The 21,432-nt window shown below is 39.7% G+C and overlaps 1 protein-coding gene across 2 annotated transcripts in view; it reads right to left on the reverse strand.

Moving 5' to 3' along the window:
* PID1 (phosphotyrosine interaction domain containing 1) overlaps positions 1–21,432 on the reverse strand; it is a 162,825-nt gene that overhangs the window by 90,685 nt on the left and 50,708 nt on the right. For both annotated transcript variants that reach the window (XM_034781325.1, XM_034781326.1), the window contains exon 2: positions 13,768–13,914. In XM_034781325.1, the coding sequence (XP_034637216.1) occupies positions 13,768–13,914 (147 nt within the window). The remainder of the gene's footprint in view (positions 1–13,767; positions 13,915–21,432) is intronic.

Here is a 21,432-nt window from a genome sequence, read left to right on the forward strand (position 1 = left end):
CCACAAGGCGCCGGAGCGTGTCCGTTTGCTCCCTCAGTAGTCCAAGCAGGGTTTGAGTCGCCTGCTGGTCTTCCTGACGCCACCTCTCCTCCCGATCCATGTTGGCTTGGTGCATTTGGGACAAGTTCTCCCGCCACTGGGTCTGCTGTGCTGCCTGGGCTCGGGAGCAGGCTATAAGCTCTGAGAACATGTCCTCCCGTGTCCTCTTCTTCTTATGCCTAATCCTCCCTAGCCTCTGGGAGTGTGATGACAGGCTAGGTTGTGAGACAGTCGCAGATGGGGCTGTGGGAATGGGAAAAAGGGAGTGAATTCCTCAGAAAGATAAATGTAGTTGTGAACAAAGAACATAGTCTTTCTCTGTGAACAGGACCATGCACAGCACCTATCACATGCGCACTCAGCACAAGGTCGAATTCTCGGCCTTCGCATTCAGTGTCTGGGGTTTTGCAGAGCACTTTTGAGAACCCTGTCAGGACAACGGAATTGCTCTTGCACGCAGACATGGTAAGCCGTAGATTCGTGGCAGCTTAAAACTTTAATATTAGCAATGGCCTCATTTCACATTGAAATCAATGTCGGTCCCTGCTGCCAGCAATCCGGCAAGCAGGAAGTCTGCTCCTGTCCCACACCCTCGCGGCTGTCCCCGGGAACGATCCCTTTCGGCTGACCCTCTCCCGCCTCCACCGCGTGGCTGCAAACCAGCGGTTACAGTTCTGTAAAGGAACGGTAAAGCAGTCCCAACACTAACATTCCCCTACCTCATTCAAAGCAGGTCATCATGAGCGACATCACCCTCATGAGGATCTCTGAGAGCGACAGACAGAGAATGCTCCGGGAAAGCCTTCAAAGACCAGGGCCGTATGCCGCCATGCTGTGCCAAGCAATGATTCCAGAGTACTTGCTAGTCTCGTGGCGCGGCAACGTGTCCTACTACGGAGGACCCAATAAGGCCGCTCTCCCCAAGAACCTAATGCAGCGGATTTCAAATTACCTGCAGGAGAGCTTCCTTGAGATGTCCCAGGAGGATTTCTGCTCCATCCCCGGACATATAGACCGCATCTTACTGTAGCTGCAGTAGCAGGGACTAAACAGTAGAGCGGCTTGGGCAGGACAATCATGCAAAACCGGACATTGCTAGATTTTTTTCAAATAGTTGCACTGCCCATGACTGAACCGTTAAGTTAATCAAACTAATCATGAGAAACCCATTTTTTAAATTGTTAATAATCATGTTCTGTTACAAATAAATGTTTAGATGTTTACAACACTTACTGGATGATCCTTCACCAGATTCTGTGTCTGGGGTAACGGCTGGGGAGGGTTGGTAGGGGATCTCTGTAAGGGTGATGAAGAGATCCTGGCTGTCGGGGAAATCAGCGTTGTGAGCGCTGTCGACTGCCTCGTCCTCCTCATCTCCTTCCTCATCTTCCCCGTCCGCTAACATGTCCGAGGATCCGGCCGTGGACACTATCCCATCCTCAGAGTCCACAGTCAGTGGTGGGGTAGTGGTGGCGGCCGCACCGAGGATGGAATGCAGTGCCTCGTAGAAACGGGATGTCTGGGGATGGGATCCGGAGCGTCCGTTTGCCTCTTTGGTCTTCTGGTAGCCTTGCCTCAGCTCCTTGATTTTCACGCGGCACTGCGTTACATCCCGGCTGTATCCTCTCTCTGCCATGTCTTTAGAGATCTTCTCATAGATCTTTGCATTCCGTCTTTTGGATCGCAGCTCGGAAAGCACGGACTCATCGCCCCACACAGCGATGAGATCCAAGACTTCCCGATCAGTCCATGCTGGGGCCCTCTTTCTATTCTGAGATTGCACTGCCATCAGTGCTGGAGAGCTCTGCATCGTTGCCAGTGCTGCTGAGCTCGCCACGATGTCCAGACAGGAAATGAGATTCAAACTGGCCAGACAGGAAAAGGAATTCAAATTCAAATTTTCCCGGGGCTTTTCCTGTGTGGCAGTTCAGAACATCCGAGCTCTTACTGCTGTCCAGAGCGTCAACAGAGTGGTGCACTGTGGGATAGCTCCTGGAGCTATTAGCGTCGATTTCCATCCACACCTAGCCTAATTCGACATGGCCATGTCGAATTTAGCGCTACTCCCCTCGTCGGGGAGGAGTACAGAAGTCGAATTAAAGAGACCTCTATGTCGAACTAAATACCTTCGCGGTGTGGACGGGTGCAGGGTTAATTCGATGTAACGGCGCTAACTTCGACATAAACGCCTAGTGTAGACCAGGCCTTACAAACTACTTGGCATGAAAAGCACAAGATTTTGGAGCATTTTCTTTTTAATTTCTAAATTTTAAAAAGTACCAAACCAGAACACTTCAGTGAAAAAGAATAAACTGCGACACCACTATTACTTTTTGAAAGAAAAGAAAATACATTCTACAACGATTTTAATGTTTGCTGGACAAAGGTCTGCTCTCAGTTGTCACTGGTATAATACCAAGGGGAACTCAAAAGGTAACGCTGAACCTACCTGAACTACCATTTAAATGTATTCAGAATATATGCATTATAAATTCAGTGCTATACAAATACACATGCATAGTACAGAAGACCATAAAATGTGTGTGCACAGTACCTGCAGTTAAAATTAAGTTCCTTAATAAATAAATAAATTTCTTTAAAACTGAAAGAAATTACTTCACTTATAATATATGGTCATTTAAAATCCAGGATAATGTTTTCCAGTCTGGATATTTTTTAATATAATGAAATGCATTTTTATACAAAAGCATGTAGGGTTTTTAAAACTCTAAATTGTAATGATCTTATTTTAAAGGAGACATTTCCATTTTCAGTCTTGACCCTCAAGATTCATAGATTTAAGGCTAGAATGGACCATTGTGCTCTGATCTCCTGGGACCATTACTCTGACCTCCTGCATAACGCAGGTCAAAGAACCTCACCCAGTATCTCACCAGTTTCTCTTGTCTTAGTATTGGGGGGAGGTGATAGTTTCAGCCATAGCACGTAAGTGCTGTGCTCTTGCCAGATCTTTAGAATATAAGTGGGATGGACTTAAATTATTTAGGACCCAATCCTGCAAATAGCACTATGGAGGCAGACCTCTGTATCCACAAAGAGCCCCACTGACATCAATGGAGCTCTGCCCATGCCACTCTGATTGCAGGATTGGGACCTTGGACTGAAAATGCAAGTGGTGTAGAGAGTAAAACTGAGGATTCAGTAGATGACAGTCAGCACTCTGAGTTAGACTGAGTCAATGACCCAGCACTATGTTAGAGGGCACTGTGTTAGTACAGAGGCTTGTCTTCCCAACAGATGTCTAATTCACTTGCACTCATTAAAGATCCAATGGCACACTTCCATACAGGAGTGTACTAGCCTCAGTGTCACAGCCAAATTCCAATTTGAATTCTGCCTGCCTAAAATTTCCATTACAGTTTAAATTGGAGATATTTTTCTGCACTTCCTCTTCTAAAGAGCATTGTGAAGAGTTGTTGGCAGAGAATGGCCACCATTTCCCACCCCATGATGGCTGCACTGCAGAGGATGACTGATCCCTATTCAGATATTCGAAAGTACTTTGGGATCCAAAGTATTATATATGCTAAAGAATTGATAAACATCTACCAATGAAAAGTTCCTGATTTTCTTCTTAACACAGAGAGGGTCAGCATTTGTGACAGGTTTGTTCTTTGTTTTGAGCATGACATTCAGGAATGAATAAATGATTAATGATGATTCTCAATCAAGCCACACAGAGTCCAAATGGCTTAGTTTGGATTTATACTTATTTGCAATTTTATGCTTTGAATGTGAATAATTATTTCTTCCATAACAAATTGCAATATAAATTGTTCAGAGCCTTAAATAATTGTTTTACATTAAAAGGTTTAATTTAGATTATTTCTTCTGATTGGCATCTTTTGCTAACGAGACTAAGAGATGATGATTTCCAATTAAAGCGTTTGTTAAATCAAAGGCAGTTAAAACCACCAAGCTCTGCAATCAAAAATAAAGCACCCAATTCCAGCCAAACAGACTTCTTCCTATGTTAGAAATTTTTCTCGGGCTCCAAATTCCTTCCCCTGGTTGCTCATGATGGAATGGTCCCCATTTATTTAACCAAAACTCAATTAATCTAACACACGCTGCGGAAGATCTTGGGTAAACAGCTGATTATACTTCCTTAGACTTTATGTGCTTCACAAAGTTCCCAAATTTCAAGACAACTCACTCATTTTTTCTCAAGTTTACAGCACACCATGTAACAGGGTTATCTGGTCTGCCAAGTTTCCAAAACAATATGAAATATGCATATAGCATAGCAAGCTTAGACAGACAGGCTCATTATGACAACGCAAGCACACTTTTCATGGTTTGAGAGAAGTGCAAATAATTTTTCATATACATGAGCATAGTTAAGATTACAGTATAGTGAATTAGATGTAGCAGATGGTGGTTGTGCTAGCAGTGAGGTGTGTGTCTCTAGGTACAGGAGTCGAGGTTATGGGCTGATTGTGATTGATACCATAATATTTTCATTTCCTTGCTTCTGAAGTTTTGGTTTAGGTCACAGAAAACATCTCCAACCTTAACTGATGCACAGCATAGTGGTTTTGTGTATTATATCCATATGAGCAAGCACTGGTTACCTGAATGACTTCCTCTCTCCGTAATGTGCTCTTGCAACATTGGAGATCAGCTGGGATGCTTTTGGCTCTGGAACTTGCTCCCACATCTGACTGGAGGGATCCAAGATTTTTAACCCTCGGTGCATGTTGCGTAGTAACTCTCTTCACTTAGGGCTAGCTTGTGCCACTTAGGCATGGCGCATAATAAAAGGTGGGGGGGGACCACCTTACCCCAGCCCAAGGGAACAGCAGGGGACATTCTCCCAGAGCTCCCAGGCACACAGAGGGTACCATAGTACACTCTTTTTGATGTGCAGTTCATGCCGCATCTTTCCCCACATCATGATCAGCAAGTTCCACCAAGGAGTGGAAGGCTCAGTAAGACACAGGCATAAACCTACCTCCTATCTGGCCCTCTTGGATCATGAGTAGAGAAGGAGCAGCACTCAGGACTGCCCTGGACTCTTGTGCAGGTCATGCAGGTATGTCAGGAAACTCCTGGTGCCTTTCCCATGCTCACTGCATGCCCATAAAAGAGCCAGGCAGACTCTAGTTGTCTGAGCAGGTAGCTGGGGGAGGGGCATTTCATATTATTATTTACAATACTCCCAGGGATTGTGCTGTGGGTGCAGTTCTCAATTTAACTCCCAAACTAAATAAATAAATGTGGTACTGCTCAGCTTTAATTAATTAACATATATTCAAAATTAGAACCCAAGGAACTATACCTAAGCAAGAGGCAGTCAGATAAATGTGTGTAGTCAACTCTTGCGGATGAATGTGATGTACAAGGAGGTTTTTAGATAGGGAAGTATAATTTAAACTTCCAGAACTAGATGCCCTTTGTTCGAACCTCTGTTTGCAAAATGTCACCAGTGCAAATGCTAACAAAAAAGTAAGAACATTAATATATCTGACAAGACATGGCAACTTTTACTGCACCCAAAATAATTTTTTCCTACCATGCCTATTTACTAGTAAGCAAATAAAATTTGCTACAATACATTTAATCACAGTGAAACACTGAACATCGCCAGAGGTCTTTTTCAAGCAGGCTGGACTCAGTCAGGTTTTACTAAATCATTTTAACTAATTTAAATCCTTTGATTAGAGGTTCATTTTTAAAGTTTAGATATCTTATCAAGAATCTTCTGAACTAATCATTCTCCACTCGCATTCACAGGTCATAGTTCTATTAGTTATTTTGCACTCAGCCAACTCACAATACTTCCACTGACGTCAGTGGCATTTCCACACATGAAGTGAGTAAATGATATGCAATACAGATCTGCTCGGAAGTTCAGAGAGGAGAGCGTCACAACGCCAGATATTGTGCAGGATGTTCTGTTTAAATGGTTGTCTGCTTGGCTACTGGCTTTTACAGCAGAGGAAGCTACATTTGTTGGTGCATTCCCATTTGTTGGTGCATGTTCCCATTGAAGTCAATGGCAAAACTCCCACAGACTTCAATGGTACAGAATCAGACCACATATGTGGACAAACTCAGAGGTGGTGAGCACATGCAACTCCCATTGACTTCAGTGAGAGTTGCCAGTGCTCAGCACAGAACAGGATTTGGCCCATAGTTATTAAAGTGCCTTGTGATCCTATTGGATTAAAGCCACTATGGCTGTGTCTACACTTGGAGGTGGGGATGGGATTCCCCATCCCCACCTCCAAGTGTAGACACAGCCATAGTGGCTACTATGTAGACATATGGGGGAGGGATAGCTGTAAACATATGGGGGAGAGATAGCTCAGTGGTTTGAGCATTGGCCTACTAAACCCAGGGTTTTGAGTTCAATCCTTGAGGGGACCACTTAGGGATCTGGGGCAAAATCAGTACTTGGTCCTGCTAGTGAAGGCAGGGGGCTGGACTCGATGACCTTTCAAGGTCCCTTCCAGCTCTAGGAGATAGGATAGGATACATGCACTAGCTCTCATCACTACAGTGTGATTAAAAATAGTACCGTAGCCACAGTAGCATGGGCAGTGACAAGCAATGGCATAGTCTAGTTGCCCCAAATATGTACCCATGGTGTCTGGATGGATGTGTACTCAGTGATCCTATCTTATGCTGCTGCTCACCGCTACCTGTGCTACTGCGGCTTCACTACTATTTTTAGCTCGACAAAAACTAGATCTCTGTGCAAACTGGGAATCACACCCCCAGTTCCAACTATGGACATAGCCTATGTAAAAACAAAGTATTATTCTTAAAATTTTGCAATAACTTTGCTATTGAAATCTTAGGTTAATGAAACAAAGCATGCTTCAATTCATGTAATTCTAGACCAAGAAAACTAGCTGGGGGCAGTGTAAATGAATGTTCCAACAAGCAACTTTTCCCAGAGTAAGGCATTGTTGTGCCCTCTAGTTTTTGAAATCATGCCTCTAAAACCAAGTCCTATTTCACCACCTCTCCCACTGATGAATATAATCTTCTAACACGCTGAAGCAATTAAGATCTGTGCCATTTTTCCTAATGCAGCTGGGAGGAGTTGGAGGAAGAACTTGGCAATTAGAGTAACACTGTCAATTTGAAGTATAAAGTGTGCATGGCTTAAATGTAACAGATAGAGAGCCCTTAATGAAGCAAAAAGAAAATGAGGCATTGTGCTTCCCATTCACATATGTGGAAGAGGAAGAATAAACCCTGGATTAGGGTTTTATTATTAGTTTGTTTGTTTGGGTTGTTTAATTTGTTTCTTTATTAAAAGATAATGGCCACCTTCAAGTTATGATCTAACAAAATGGTAATAAAGATCATCAAAAAGCTAGCTAGCTGCTAGCCACATTATATTTATGGCTGGATGCAGCTGTGCTCAGGAAAACTGCTCCTGACCTCACTACAGCTGCAAAGAGAACATTTTTATTTGGTCTAGGATGAGATGAAGTGGGTTTAGGAATATATGCAGCAGCTACCCAACTGTGGTTTGAGTAGCCAAATTAGCAATAAATGTTTAAAGGTTGGGAGGGTATTTAAATTATCTGAAGGAAATTGAAATAAAACAGTAGATTTTTAAGCACCAGGGATGTCAAAAAGCAAATGCATGTTCTGTTACGTATTAATACATAATTGTCCGCTGTTCTGAATGAATAATATATTGCCATGTGCACTTAGTTCAGAGTGGGGATCTCCACTGCACCTGTGAACCCAGACTCCTCACATCTAGAGATAAACAAAGTTATTAGACATGATTCTGTATACCTGACACAAATAACCAAGCAGTTTCATTATATAACTGAAATCTAAACTAGGACCTGGACTCTTAGCTGCACCAGAGCTCTGTCCTAAAGCTGAAGCTGCTGGGCATAATTTCAACCCTGCGGCTGTTCTAAATTATACTGCCCCCTGGGGCCATTACCTCAGCTTGTAACAGATCTCTATGAGCCATTAGACCAGCCAAGAACTTGCCAGCTGACAAACCCCCTTAAACCAACTTTATGTCATCTGGGATTTCCCCCAAGCCAGGAGAAACCTCAACTGACCTCATAGGGCAGTTTTTCAGCCCCTCTGCTCCACCAGGATTGCACAAAGAGGCCAGAGCAGGGACCACAGGCTGACCCTCAGTATTCAAGTGAGAAGAAAAGCTTTATTTGCACCACATTTTACTTACTCCCTATCTAGATTTCAGTAGCATAAGATATGGGCAGGAAATAGCAAACGTAGTTCGGGGTAGTGGTTTGCCACTTTTCTTTAAGTGATTGAGATGAAAATTTGGGATTTGTCAAACAAATTGGGAAGAAAAGGACGGAGTTAGGGATGGTCCTGACTATTAGGCTATTGTGTTATATTTAGCTAAAAGGGACTTGGCATGTCAGCTTTTGGCTACTGTCCAAAAGACACTGCATGTGGTTATTATTGTTATATTATTTATTTATTATTTGTATTATGGTATCACTAACAGCCCCCCTCCCCCCCCAATCAGAATCAGGATCCCATTGTCCTAGATATTTTACAGACACACAATAACTCCCTACCCCAAAGAGTTTGCAATCTACATAGACAAGCGAGACAAACAGAAATAGACAAAAAGTAATACCCAAGCAAGAGTTTGGTAAAATGTAACAAGGATATTTATCAGTAATAAAATAATAATAATTAATTATTAATTATTAATATTTAATTTAGGAATTATATATTATTCTAGGATTCTAAACTTTTGTCTCTTCCTGCCCATCCTCTTTGTTACCCCAGCTTTCAAATTGGTGCAACTCTGGTGACTTCACAGGCATTATTTCTCGAATATAAAGGAGATCAGAATCAGGCCCAGGAGGGCAACTTTGGTACACCTATTTTACGAGTATCCTGATGATAATTTTCTTATTTGTGTTGGACATAATCAGATCATTATTTTTCAGGCATGAGAGCAAATCGCTTACTATTAACTCTAGAAATTAATTATGGATTTTTGCATTGAGGGTCAAATTCTGATTTATGTCACACTTGTTAAATCTGGAGTAACTCCAATAAAGTTAATGAACTAACACAGGTTTAATGAAGAGAAGGATTTGGCCCAGGGTCTTCAATATTCAATAGAGACATATCATACACCAAGTACAGAAGATTATTAGTATAATGTTTATTGCAGTAGCACCTAGAAGCTCCAATTGTGGGCCAGGACCCCCACCGTGCACAGAACACAAACTACACTAACCACTACCATTTGGGAACTCCAAACACAGGATTAGGTCCTTTCTACTGCTGGTGAAAATATCCTTCACCAACTCCAGAATAACAGGCATAAATTAAACCTGCTTCCATTAATTCTTAATTTTTCTTCTTTATCAGTATGAGTCAGATTTGGTTTTAAAATGTCATTATCTCACTAATGCCACCTATGCAAGTTGCCTGCCAGCTTATTTGAAAAAAACTTTAAAAGCATTAAGTTCACATAAGTCATTTCAGAAATGTTAATATTACATTTCCAACAGAGATGAGCAAAGAGCTTGAATTTAATAATCGTCCCAATTAAATAAAAAGGAAAAATCACAGGCAACGTATCATACCTGAAAATGCTGTATCGTGGAAATTTAAGTTGCCATTTAACAAGAGCTTATCCCTAGGAAAAGAATGAATTGTACCTAAACTATGGCAAATCAGCTTTGATTAATAATATTCCTTACTAGGCTCATGCTGCTCCCATCGAGACCCCCTGGTCAATCCAAGTATAAGGGACTATGTCATCCAAACTGATGGAAACAGGAAGAATGAAAATTGCCCTCAGAGTAGGATCACTACATTTGAATGAAACCACTACTGACTCTGGTCACTGACTCTTCAATACAGACTTCACATTGAAGAGCCTTATAATTTAATACAAATGTTCAACCAATGACACCACTTCACAAGTTACAAGGCAACATTTTTAACCTCTGTCCTTTTGCATTACAGTAACAATGCCTGGAAAAGCAGAAGCAGAGTACACAAAATCCCTTGTAATGCCTCCATAGCTTTAAGAGAGAGAAAACAAGAGGCCTTGCAATCTGCATAAACTAATATAATATTTGATTTTTTTCAAAGGATAAGGATAAAGCTTAAAAAAAAATCTGTTAAAAGGGACAGTAGAAGCAGCTACTTTTGAGAAGTGACCATTTTGAGCAACCTACTTTTGGGAAGCATTCCAGCTTTCCAATCTCTACCTGATGCTACAGTACTTAGTGTTGTGCTGAAAGGAGAGCAAGTTTCCGCTTGAAAACACAAGCATGCAACACAATTAATAATCAAAGAGCTACAAGTCAGATAACTACAATCAAATCTAAATCTTCAGCATATGAACAAAGGGGAGCCAAATTTTCATATGTGGGGATCTAAATTGCACTCATGTGTACATACAAAAAGATATGTTTATTTAATTTTTGGGAGGGGGCAATTTAGAAACCAATGATTAAAAATCTGGCCCAACAAGTGACCTGGAAACAATAAAACATTTATTCTTAGCCTTCTCCTCCCCTTCCCAGCTGTATTTTGGTTTAACTCACATAGTGAATTTCTATGTACTGGTCCATGATTAACCAAGGTGTTTTGTTTCTCTCATGAGAGCAGCTACTATAGTTGTGACCAAAACGCTAAACACTTTTCTTTTGTCACTGTCTACAAACATTAACTACATTAAACCTCATAGTATTGCTGAAAAAAAGCAGCATCCAATCTTGTTGGCACCCATGTTGTTGACTTTCTTGAGAGATAAGGGGTGTCAGCAGCGGGTAGGATCAAGACCTGAGTATCCTGCCCAAGACCGTAAGCAGGACACAGTGTCAGCAGTAGAAGTAGAACCCAAGCTTACACTCTGGGCTCTGACCTCACCTCTCTCATAAATTAGTCTGTTCATCTTAAGAAATATATTGGAATCTTTGACAGCACACACTACCCAGGAAGTTTTGGCTGCGCTGGCCTGCATCATGGACTATATGAAATCACAAGCAGAGTCTGCAATGGCATCTGAGGTGTTCAGGCTTGAAATCCTGAGGCTGCAGCAGTGCTCTTGCCAGTATGTCCGGAATTTCAAAGAAAGAGGGTAGAGAAAAGAAGGGCAGGGATAGCAAGGAGGAGCTGGAACTTGTGCTACTAAGTTAATATTGCACTGAGCGACCAGGACTGTTAGAATTTTGAACGTGGAATAACTGCAGTTCTGTGCTGCAAAATCAAATGTAAATTATATCTTGTTTGTGTTAGTGTGTGTTTGCTTGGTGGAGTCATGTTGTTGAGCCTAGAATGATATGATAAGATTGGAAAAAGGCAAGTCTAGGTATACAGATTAAGGAAATGCAGACACGGGAGGCACTCTGATGGTTTTTAAAGGCTGGGGAAATCAGAAATCAATCTAGCGAGCAAATTTACTCAACAGTCTAAAGCTGGATGGTGGAGGGAAACTGTGGTAGGGTAATGAATGACATTTGCTGAATAATTAGCTAAATTTCACAATTTTTTAAGAAAATTATGCAATTAAATTTTCCCTAAATTATTCACCCAGCAGGTAGTCGCATATTATTTACCCAACTCTATTTGCTATGTTTTTCATTACTCGTCTAGGTCCTTTGGTGGATCTAATCAAAGGGCAAAAGAAAAACAGCAATTGCTGTTACCTGCAGAAGTAAAAATGAATTAGTCACTAAAGTGCTGCGGGGGGGGGGGGGGGGGAGGGTGTTAAGCATCAAGGGGAGAGGAAGCCAAACCAGCTACAAATATTTGAAGAGAAAGATAAATAAATGTAGCAATAAGGTAAAATAGGGAAAGGGAAAAATTGAGCTAAAAACTAAGAAAAACTTCTTAACCATGAGAGCAATGCAAATACGGAATGGTCTCCCAGGAAATGTACTAGAAGCCCCATCTCTTGAGTCATTTGAGACTAACTCAACAAAGCATTGGAAACTACATTGTAGGCAACAATTCTGGCAAGGAGATGGACTACAACACTACATGACATACAGTTGTTGCCATTGACAAGTGGGGAAGAAGATATGTATATAGTGGTAGCTGATATTTTCACGTGCCCCTCAGCCAAAAATAGGATGCTTTTTCACATAAATTCGTAAAAAGCTAAATATGGAATAGGTTTCTGACTGCTATAAATTCCAACTCATTCTACAACATCCTTCGCTTGCAGTACAAGAGATTTCATTTGTTAAAGAACCGAAGGATGAGTCAAACAGCACTCTCTGATTTGAACTCTACCATCATACTCTCAGAGGTAGAGTTAAATTTCCTTTCAGAGAGTGTTGCTACGCCTAACCCCATCACACAAGATGTGAAAGCCAGACCCTTCACAGTCCATACTTTTGACTACTGATGTTCCCCAAATTTCATTATGTATCAACACAAAGGACAAAAGGCATCATTAGGGAAACCTCAGGCAGTAACGATGACATATAATATTGTGTAGGGCTCATTTGTCCTGTGTTCTACAGTATCAACACAATGCAGTAATGGCACTTGATACTGAACATGAGCTCTTCTCAGCTGCACTCAAAGCAAAGAGCCACAAGAATGTCAAACTTCCTAGAACAAAGGTTTGCTCATAAAACACTGGTGACCAACATGCCAGGAAAAAGCAGCCTAACACTGCAAAGCATTTCATTTCATAATGGACCCACAACTCATTTCCTTTACCTACTGAGAACACTGTGAAAGGCATAGGAAACCACCATCAAGCAGCCTCTCCCTCCACACCTCTACCAAATGGCAATATCTCAACGGCTATTACCAGAAACAATAGGCACAAAAGATCTTGTAAGTTTTACTTGTAACTCGAAATTTCTATTTCACCTACCACTGTGACATCAGAAAGAGTTTTATTTTACAGCTGGTGGTCTTGCATGGCAAGTGACGCCCAAGACTACAAGACCCGTTCTCTCACTACCTTTGGGCTCAGGTATGTATCTGGCTCAGCAACTGGAACTTAGCTAACAATCCTGTTGATGATGTACAAGCCAACTGAGAATCCAGCTCAATCTCCCATAGCATCTGTGGCTCCACTGAGCTAACCTAGTTTTGTAACTAATTTAAACAGATATACCCAGACAGACCAGCAGATCTGTTCACTATTGTTAAATAGTCACAGAAGAGAAAGTACTTAAGCAGTTTAGAGGACAAATACACTTTTTCAGGAGCTGTGGTTTGCTGTAATTGGACAAAGCCATCTTGCTGGTTAACTAATTCAAGGTCTAATTCTTTATTTTTAAATATGATCTCAAGCCTGATCCTGCAAACCCATTTCAATGGGTTAATATGCACATTAGTAAGGATTACTAAACAGGGTGCTTAGGCCTGGGACCCTCATCTTTTATCTCGGTGTTAGTACCGATAATCATGTTCAAATCAGCCAATGTGAAATGACACCATCACTAAAACACTTACGTGTTGAGTATAATAAGCAATTTTGGAAGCCAGGATCCAAGTGCAATTTATTGCCAGGATTGCAAAACTGCTTTGGGATTTCATTCTCTATGCATGAGAGCTTCATTTATTAAGGAGCAGAATGTTAATTTAAAAAAAGCCGAAAGATTCTTTTGATTTATAAACCTCAGAGTATTAGCATTATTTAATGAGGTTTCCAAAATAACAAAATGATTTTTTTTTCCACTTTCCTCTTACACGTGTGGAACAATTCCACAGTTGTCTAGCATCTTCAGTTTTTGATTTTTCAAATACCTTGCATCCAGTGTGGGCCCGGGTCTTCATTAATGGAGTTGTGGTGCACAGCTCAATGGCTTCTGGCTCATGGAAGATCACTGTAGGAAGAGGCTCTTTCCGAAGAGTTAGGACATTCAACTTGGTCTTCAACATGGTCTGAAAATGCTAAAATATAAAACAAAAAAGCAATTCACTTAAATTCAGACAAAGGAGAACTGAAAGTTAATACTTCTATTCACTTAAGTGTCTTTAACTGTCCATTCAGTGCCTTGGAAGCCTCATGTGCAGAAGGAGGATGTTTTATAAATTTAAAAAGATATTACTATTAGAAATTAGTAAACATGTACAATCAAATAAGACACTCACAAAGAGCGGCTCAGTAACTTTTAGAACATAGGCCAAAATTTCCAAATTTGAATGCCTAACTTTAGGCTACTAAATCCATATTTGTGTACCTAAGTGAAAGTGACCTGATTTTCAGGAGTGCTGGGCACCCACAGATCCCACTAAAATTGATCAAGATCCCAGTCACACATTGAATCTTTCCACAAACTGCCCTTCCTGGTAAAGTCAGACCACACCCAGCAAGCCTCTACTTAAGATAAAATGGGAAAATCAAAACATTTGGACAAAAAAAGGAAAAGACAAAATGCCTCATCTCTGTGGCCCTATAATTCAGCAATCAACATTTCAAAGGAATTTTTTTTAGTATTTATTATTTTCCCCCTCCCTAAGGCTCAATTCTGCTCCCACTGACTTCACTGGCAACACTCCCATTGAGTTGCATGCCTTGTCAGGCCCTCTCCATTTGTCTTTGATTCCTTGGCTTGTTAATTTTGGACCCCCTTTCATTGCTGACTTTGAATATGATATATAGTGTACTCAGGTAAATCATAGTAGTGGTCCATAAGAGTAGGTGGCACTTACTGCCCCCCCTCCCCTTTTTTTCTAATAGTACTCCCTATGCTTAGAATGGGAAATTATTAAAAATAAAGACTAAACAGTAATAATATTAAATGGTAAGTTTTTAAAACAAACTCTTATGTAAAACAATAAAACATTTTAAAAGTTTTTAAATAAAGAAAGCCTGTTCTTGAGAGATTTCCAAACCAATTTTGCAGAGTCAACTTTCAACTGATGCTGAACTCAGAAATATATAGTGTTTGCTAGTCAGTATTTATTTGGAAAGGACATACAGTTATGAGCATTTTCAAGACATTACTAACAACATACAGAACCTATTTCTAATAGCGGCTCCATTGATTACAGCCTCTAAATTAGGCCCCTTAATTATAAACCTTTACTAATCTTACCATACTTGAGGTTATTTTAAAAACTAAATTTTAATCTCCAATTTAGCAGAGGAAATTTTATCAATAAAACTACACTTTGCATTGTCTATAACAGGATTTCAGCATGCTTTGCAAACCTCATTTAGCTTAGACTTCCTGCACTCCCAGGAATAAGATAAGCATTATTGTCTCTGTTTTACAAAACAGGAAACCTAGTGACTTACCCAAGGTCACACAGAAAGGCTGTGTCAGAACTGGGACTAGAATCCATGTCTTCTGATTTTCAGTTCTGTGCTTTAAACTCAAGACCCTATTAAATGGATTTTTCATTCAAAATGTATAAGTCCTTAGCAACAACCTCTATATATAATTTACAAAAACATGTCATTGGGGGTGCTAACTGAAGGACTGTTAAAACAATACACTACTCTGAAACACTTTAACCCTTAGTTCCTCAATGTTTTGTACTAACGACTGTTATGATGATGAATATTGAATCTATAGCATCCTAAACACTCTCATAAGTGTACTGAAAAGGCAGAAATACAAATGGTCTGTGAAAATACTACTTGCTTTCCTACTCTACCCATAAAGTTATGCCCTGTCATCATACTACAGGGCATCTCTGAATGTTTCCGTGCTGTTTATGCAGCCATTTGGGTTTCCACTCTGGTAAGAGATGTACTCATATTTTTAATCTGGCTTTCTCTCATATTATACATTATCCCATTCATTCTCCTAAGCAAATAACATTATCTTAGGCAAAGAGCACTTTTTTTATTAATGATTATGCATTAAAGAATATACTTTGACATATATTTATGGAGAAGAGCACTCTTAACTATTACTGAGCTCTCTGGGAACATTTTTACATACTCTTATTTCATTTCTTTCTATTTTGAATAAGGAGTTTATTGATTTGAATTTCATATGTTCATTCAGTAAGTTTTTAGTAAAGGCTTAGAAATACATAAGAACAGCCATACTGGGTCAGACCAAGGGTCCATCTAGCCCAGTAGCCTGTCTTCCAACAGTGGCCAAGAGAGAATGAACAGAACAGGTAATCATCAATAAATACCTTATTGCCCTTGCTTAGCACAAAATACTATCAAAGTTTGAGATGCTCAATTTGAAAAGAGGAATGTAAGATCAGTTATGGAACATTACTTGCTACTCCAGTTAAGGAACTGCTAATCTACTAACCTGCTCCACTGTATCCCTTAAATTACAAATATAGGATACAGATTTGCTAACTTGCTGCTGAGAAAAGAGATTTATTTCTTCAGAAGAAAACATAAAAATAATACAAAGAGTAATACAGGCTTGAAACATGGGCAGATCACAGTGCTGTGAGAGAGAATTTCTCACCACAGTCCTTCACTTGCCAACATTCTCTCACAGGTTTTATTAATTTCCCCTCTATGACACAACCTCGAGAACAACATGGCCGTTCTATCAAGCACACAAGAACTCCAGCCCAGAGGAGCTCTGCTCTTTCACGCGTATGGATGGCTGGCTGGGAGAGACAGGTGTAAATTCAAACTTTTTTCAAAAACTTTCACCAACTATTATTTTACTGGTAGTCTGATTCTGACTCCAAACAGAGTTCATGGCTGGAAGCATTTCAAACTAAAAACTAAATCTAACCCAGTGCTTAGCCATTCCATTGCTATGGGCCAAAACTGCTGTTGCCACAGATAAGCACTTTATGGAGAAAACAGAAAAAGGGCAGGGGTGGGGGGGGGAAACTCTTAAACGAGATTAAAAAAGTAAGTTTTTAGTAAAGGCTTAGAAATACATAAGAACAGCCATACTGGGTCAGACCAAGGGTCCATCTAACCCAGTAGCCTGTCTTCCGACAGTGGCCAATGCCAGGTGCCCCAGAGGGCTCCTGTACCCAATGCTCCCCATTCATTGTATCGGGAACCAAGGCACCTAACCTGGGACTGTGAAATTCCACTGAGTGGCAAGGCATCTTGAAGTTAGAAATTGCAACACTGAAGGCCCTTTGTGTATCTGAGCCTTAGTTCCAGATCTGAACTGGTATCTTTAGTGGAAACTGTTGGCAAATGCTGACTTTTAATAGTGACCAGTGCATCTTTTTTGTTTGTTTGTTTTTTAATAGCTGAGACATTACCTTTCCAGTGCTGTCAATCCACTTTTAAAGAACATTAAACTCACTCTTAAGAAGCATGATTTATACCAAGTTAATACATAACAGTTCAGGGCACACTATTATCATTTAAATTTTATGTGCCAGAACTACTCAATTTCATGTGGTAGTTCTTATATTGAAAATCCTCAAGGAAGCAGAACGGTACCTAAATTTATATTCCGTCCATGTAGACAGTGTTGTTGATTGTCTGTATGTTTACAAGAAACACAAAGAGCCAATAAGCAATATAAACATCAAGAGCTTCTCAGCAAGTTTCAAATTCCTTGAGCAGGTAAACTAGCCTAATTGATTCCCAAAGAATGACACAAACAGGATTAGTGTGGTAATTATAATTGTATTTTCATGTTTGCAGGATCTGAAACCTATTCAATTGAAAAATCTACACAAACTTTACTGGGCTAATAATCGTCCTAGGAAGTTACCTTAACACAAAACCATGGTGTTGATCCTTCAAGCCCTTCTTGAAACCACTGAGGTTCTTACATTACCTTCTTCCATCCAGTTCACCTCCCTTCTAGCCCAAGAAGGTTGAATCTCCCTCTTTGTAGCCAAGCAGCCCCACTCCTTAGCTGACCAGAGAGATCACTGTAGTGCAGTGCAGTATGTACATTTTTCCTCAGGGGTCTTGCCTTCAAAGTGTTCCTTGCCCCAGTGACAGCAAATTTTAGTCTTGCACAGTAATCTTTAGTCTTACACTGAAGAATAGTGAAATGTGCTACCACCAGACCACAAAGATCAGCTATATAGATTAATCATTCATAGGGCCACAACTTTCTAATCTTAAGTGTTTTCATCACATATTTCATACAGTGATCCTCCAAATATTCAAATACAGTACTTCTTTAAAACAATTCTTTTTTCACAGCTATCAATTTGGAAATTATATGTACTAAACACTCTAAGTCATAAGATATAATTAAAACTAAACCTTAACATTTTATGTTTTTAGTTCTAATTTGTCAATGAAAATAAAAATCATTCCCATGTGAGTATTAAGAATTGCTACTTAAGCAATAAAGATGAAAAGCAGTGCACAAGTACTAAATATTATCATTAGAAAGGTATGTTTCTATGTCAATGAAAATAAAAATCATTTCCATGGCCAAAGGACTAAAAGAAAACATCATGACCACATACAATTAGACAAGAATTGTTTGGAGAGAAAATATAGAAAGCATGTCTTTCTAATGATAATATTTAGTACTATGCATTGCTTTTCATCTTTAATGCTTAAGTAGCAATTCTCAATACTCATATTAATTAATGATCAACATTCACTGTTACCCACACCAATTTTACAGCAGTGTAATTCCACTGATTCCTATGGAATCACTCCTGATTGACACTTGTGTGACATCAGAATCAAATGACCCCCAGTACTATGATCAGAGTCATGTACTACAATTTTCTCTTATCCTTTATCATTAATTAATACAAGGATTTAGAGACAGTGGGTCAGATTTTAAGTTTTCATTGCTTCAATGAGTTATTCTGGAAATTCACCTTTGTATGTGAGATTATAATCTGACCTGCATCCTAACAAGATTTCCATAGTGACTTTTTTTTAAAATACACAAAAGATCAGCTGCTTTTGCATTTTCCCTGGTATGTGTGATAATGTAAACCCTGAAGCTTTTAAACTTGGAACTTCCTCTGTATTCTCAGGATTCACAAAATGTTGCTAGTAATTACACCTGCGGGCATAATGTTTTAAGATTATTTGAATTCTGCTAGAGGTTGATCATGTACCCATGGACCAGCAAATGATGCAACACACAGGACGGTAAGATATTAATATGTATCAAAGAAGTATTTTGAATTGGAAGTAGTTGAAAGATAGATTAATCACTACAATTTGGTTTTACAATAAAAGGATACAACTCAACCTCCATGCAGCACCCAAGACTGGAAAAGATTTTCCAGTTGAAGGCCATATTGCTGCATTAGCAAAATGCCAACTCAATCTATAGCTCTTTTCATTCTAAAAGTTTAAAAAACACTTAACATTTTACTCACTTCTATACAGAGATCATTCACCTTTCAGTAAAGTCCAGCTAGCTCTGGTGTGAAATACAGAAATTGTTTAACAGCACACAACAACACTACACAGCAGGTTAGGAGAGTGCATCCAAGGGAAACTGCAGAATCAATTTAGGAAGGCAGAATATAATTACTTCAACTGGATTTTGACCAAGACATCAGGGTTAAGAGCCTTGCCGTTTACAAAAAATGCAATGGTATCTTTAATGACCACAGGTGAGCAAAACTTTGTTTTTACACATTGTTCAAAATGCAGACACCTTCAGAAGTTCAGTGCCCCCCAGACATGCTTACATCAGTTTTATACAAATATAACTCCACTGACATCAGTGTAGCTAATCACCATTTACACCAGTCTAAACAAGATTATAATCAGACGCAAAGTGTTTCAGAGTAAACCTCCTGCATTTTAAGTTCTCACCTAGAATGGAAAAATTCTGGCACTGTATATGTGAAAAAATACCTATTTCTAGGCTTTTTGTTTTATTTAAAGCAAATGCCACTGGATACAAATAAATGCCACATTTAATCTGTGTTTTTGTTTAAACAAATATTGCTAATACACTTTAAATACTATTTTCTGTTCATTCAACTTTACTGTATCTATTTGTTCTTTATTAGTCATTCACATAACATGCTACTGGACAATACAATAAAGATGGACACACTTAGCATCAAAACTCATTCCATCAGCAATGCAAACCCTATTACCATGTAATGCAAACCCTAATACTATGCATGCAAGTCTGTAGAATCCACGATCATGTCATGATTCTTTATATTCAAGCAAATCTGGTTAGGGTAATCTTTTTAAAACTGATCAAATTCTAGAAAGCTAGTTATTAAGATTGTGTCTTGTCTCTTGTTAAGATACATGTACATATATTCTGCTAATATATCAAACCAAATTCATTAACTCTCTTTCAGATGACAGCAGATATTTCAACGAAAAAATAGCTAATTACTCTTGTTTTATGTCTCTAAAACCTATAGCAATTATAATGGAAATCAGAGCAACTCAAGGATACTAAAAGTACTTTTGGCATTTTAGATGTTGATGGAGAATCCAGCAGGAGATATCAGAGGAACAAGAAAAAGGCAGGCCTGGATGGTAGGAAAAGTGTCAGGAGTGGAAAAGTGAGTCATTGGCATAGAGAAGGTAGCTGGTACCATGTGAGCAGATGAGATCACCAAGCGTATAAAATAAGAGGATGCAGGCAACAGTGAAATCCGGATGGAATCTCACAGATAGTGAGAGAGGGAAGATGGGAATCGCAGACGGGAGATGGGGCTGTTGCTGGAGAGACAGAAGGGGATCAATCACAGCTGGGCTTGTTTAAGATGATGAGACAAGGGTAAATATATATTTTGAAGGGAACTGGCATGAAAGGGAAGAGAAGCCAATTCAACTTCAAAAACATTTTTAGTGGGACCTTCTGTTGCATCCTTGCTTGTGAGCACTAAGGTACATTTCATCTCATCATCAATGCCAATCGGTAGGCAGACATCTTGCTCCTTGTTGTGGTATGTCATATGCTGTCTTCAATAACTCTAATCATCAGGGTTTTATAAATACAAGTCTCAAGCTCTGCTAGTGGCCACAGTTACACAGTCCCCTGTTCTGATGCTCTCTTTGCATTGTTTTCTTACAAGTTCAAATAATTTGTTTTTCATGACAACTTAATTCATGTGAAACGTTTTGTTCTCATACTCTGTGTACTTGTTTGCTCTGGCTTGGATTGCTTGGTTCTGTTACCAAGTTTATGTGATTCCAATCAGCAGGACTGCTGCTCAAACAAAAACACAAGCCCAGATGCAAACACCCTCCCAACTCTGGGGAAGTATGGATCCAGATGAGAAGCGCATGACCGATCTTATCTCTACAATAGGCAAACCCAAAACCCCAGATGTAAATATCTCTGAATCTTATTCAGATGCTAAATTTACAGCTTGGATCTAAGGGCTAGATAATTAGAGTCCCATTATCAAGATCCAGAGTAACAGCCGTGTTAGTCTGTATCCGCAAAAAGAAGAACAGGAGTACTTGTGGCACCTTAGAGACTAACAAATTTATTAGAGCATAAGCTTTCGTGGACTACAGCCCACTTCTTCCACGAAAGCTTATGCTCTAATAAATTTGTTAGTCTCTAAGGTGCCACAAGTACTCCTGTTCTT

Source organism: Trachemys scripta, chromosome 9 (genome assembly GCF_013100865.1).
Source record: "Trachemys scripta elegans isolate TJP31775 chromosome 9, CAS_Tse_1.0, whole genome shotgun sequence".
Classification (NCBI taxonomy): Eukaryota; Metazoa; Chordata; order Testudines; family Emydidae; genus Trachemys; species Trachemys scripta.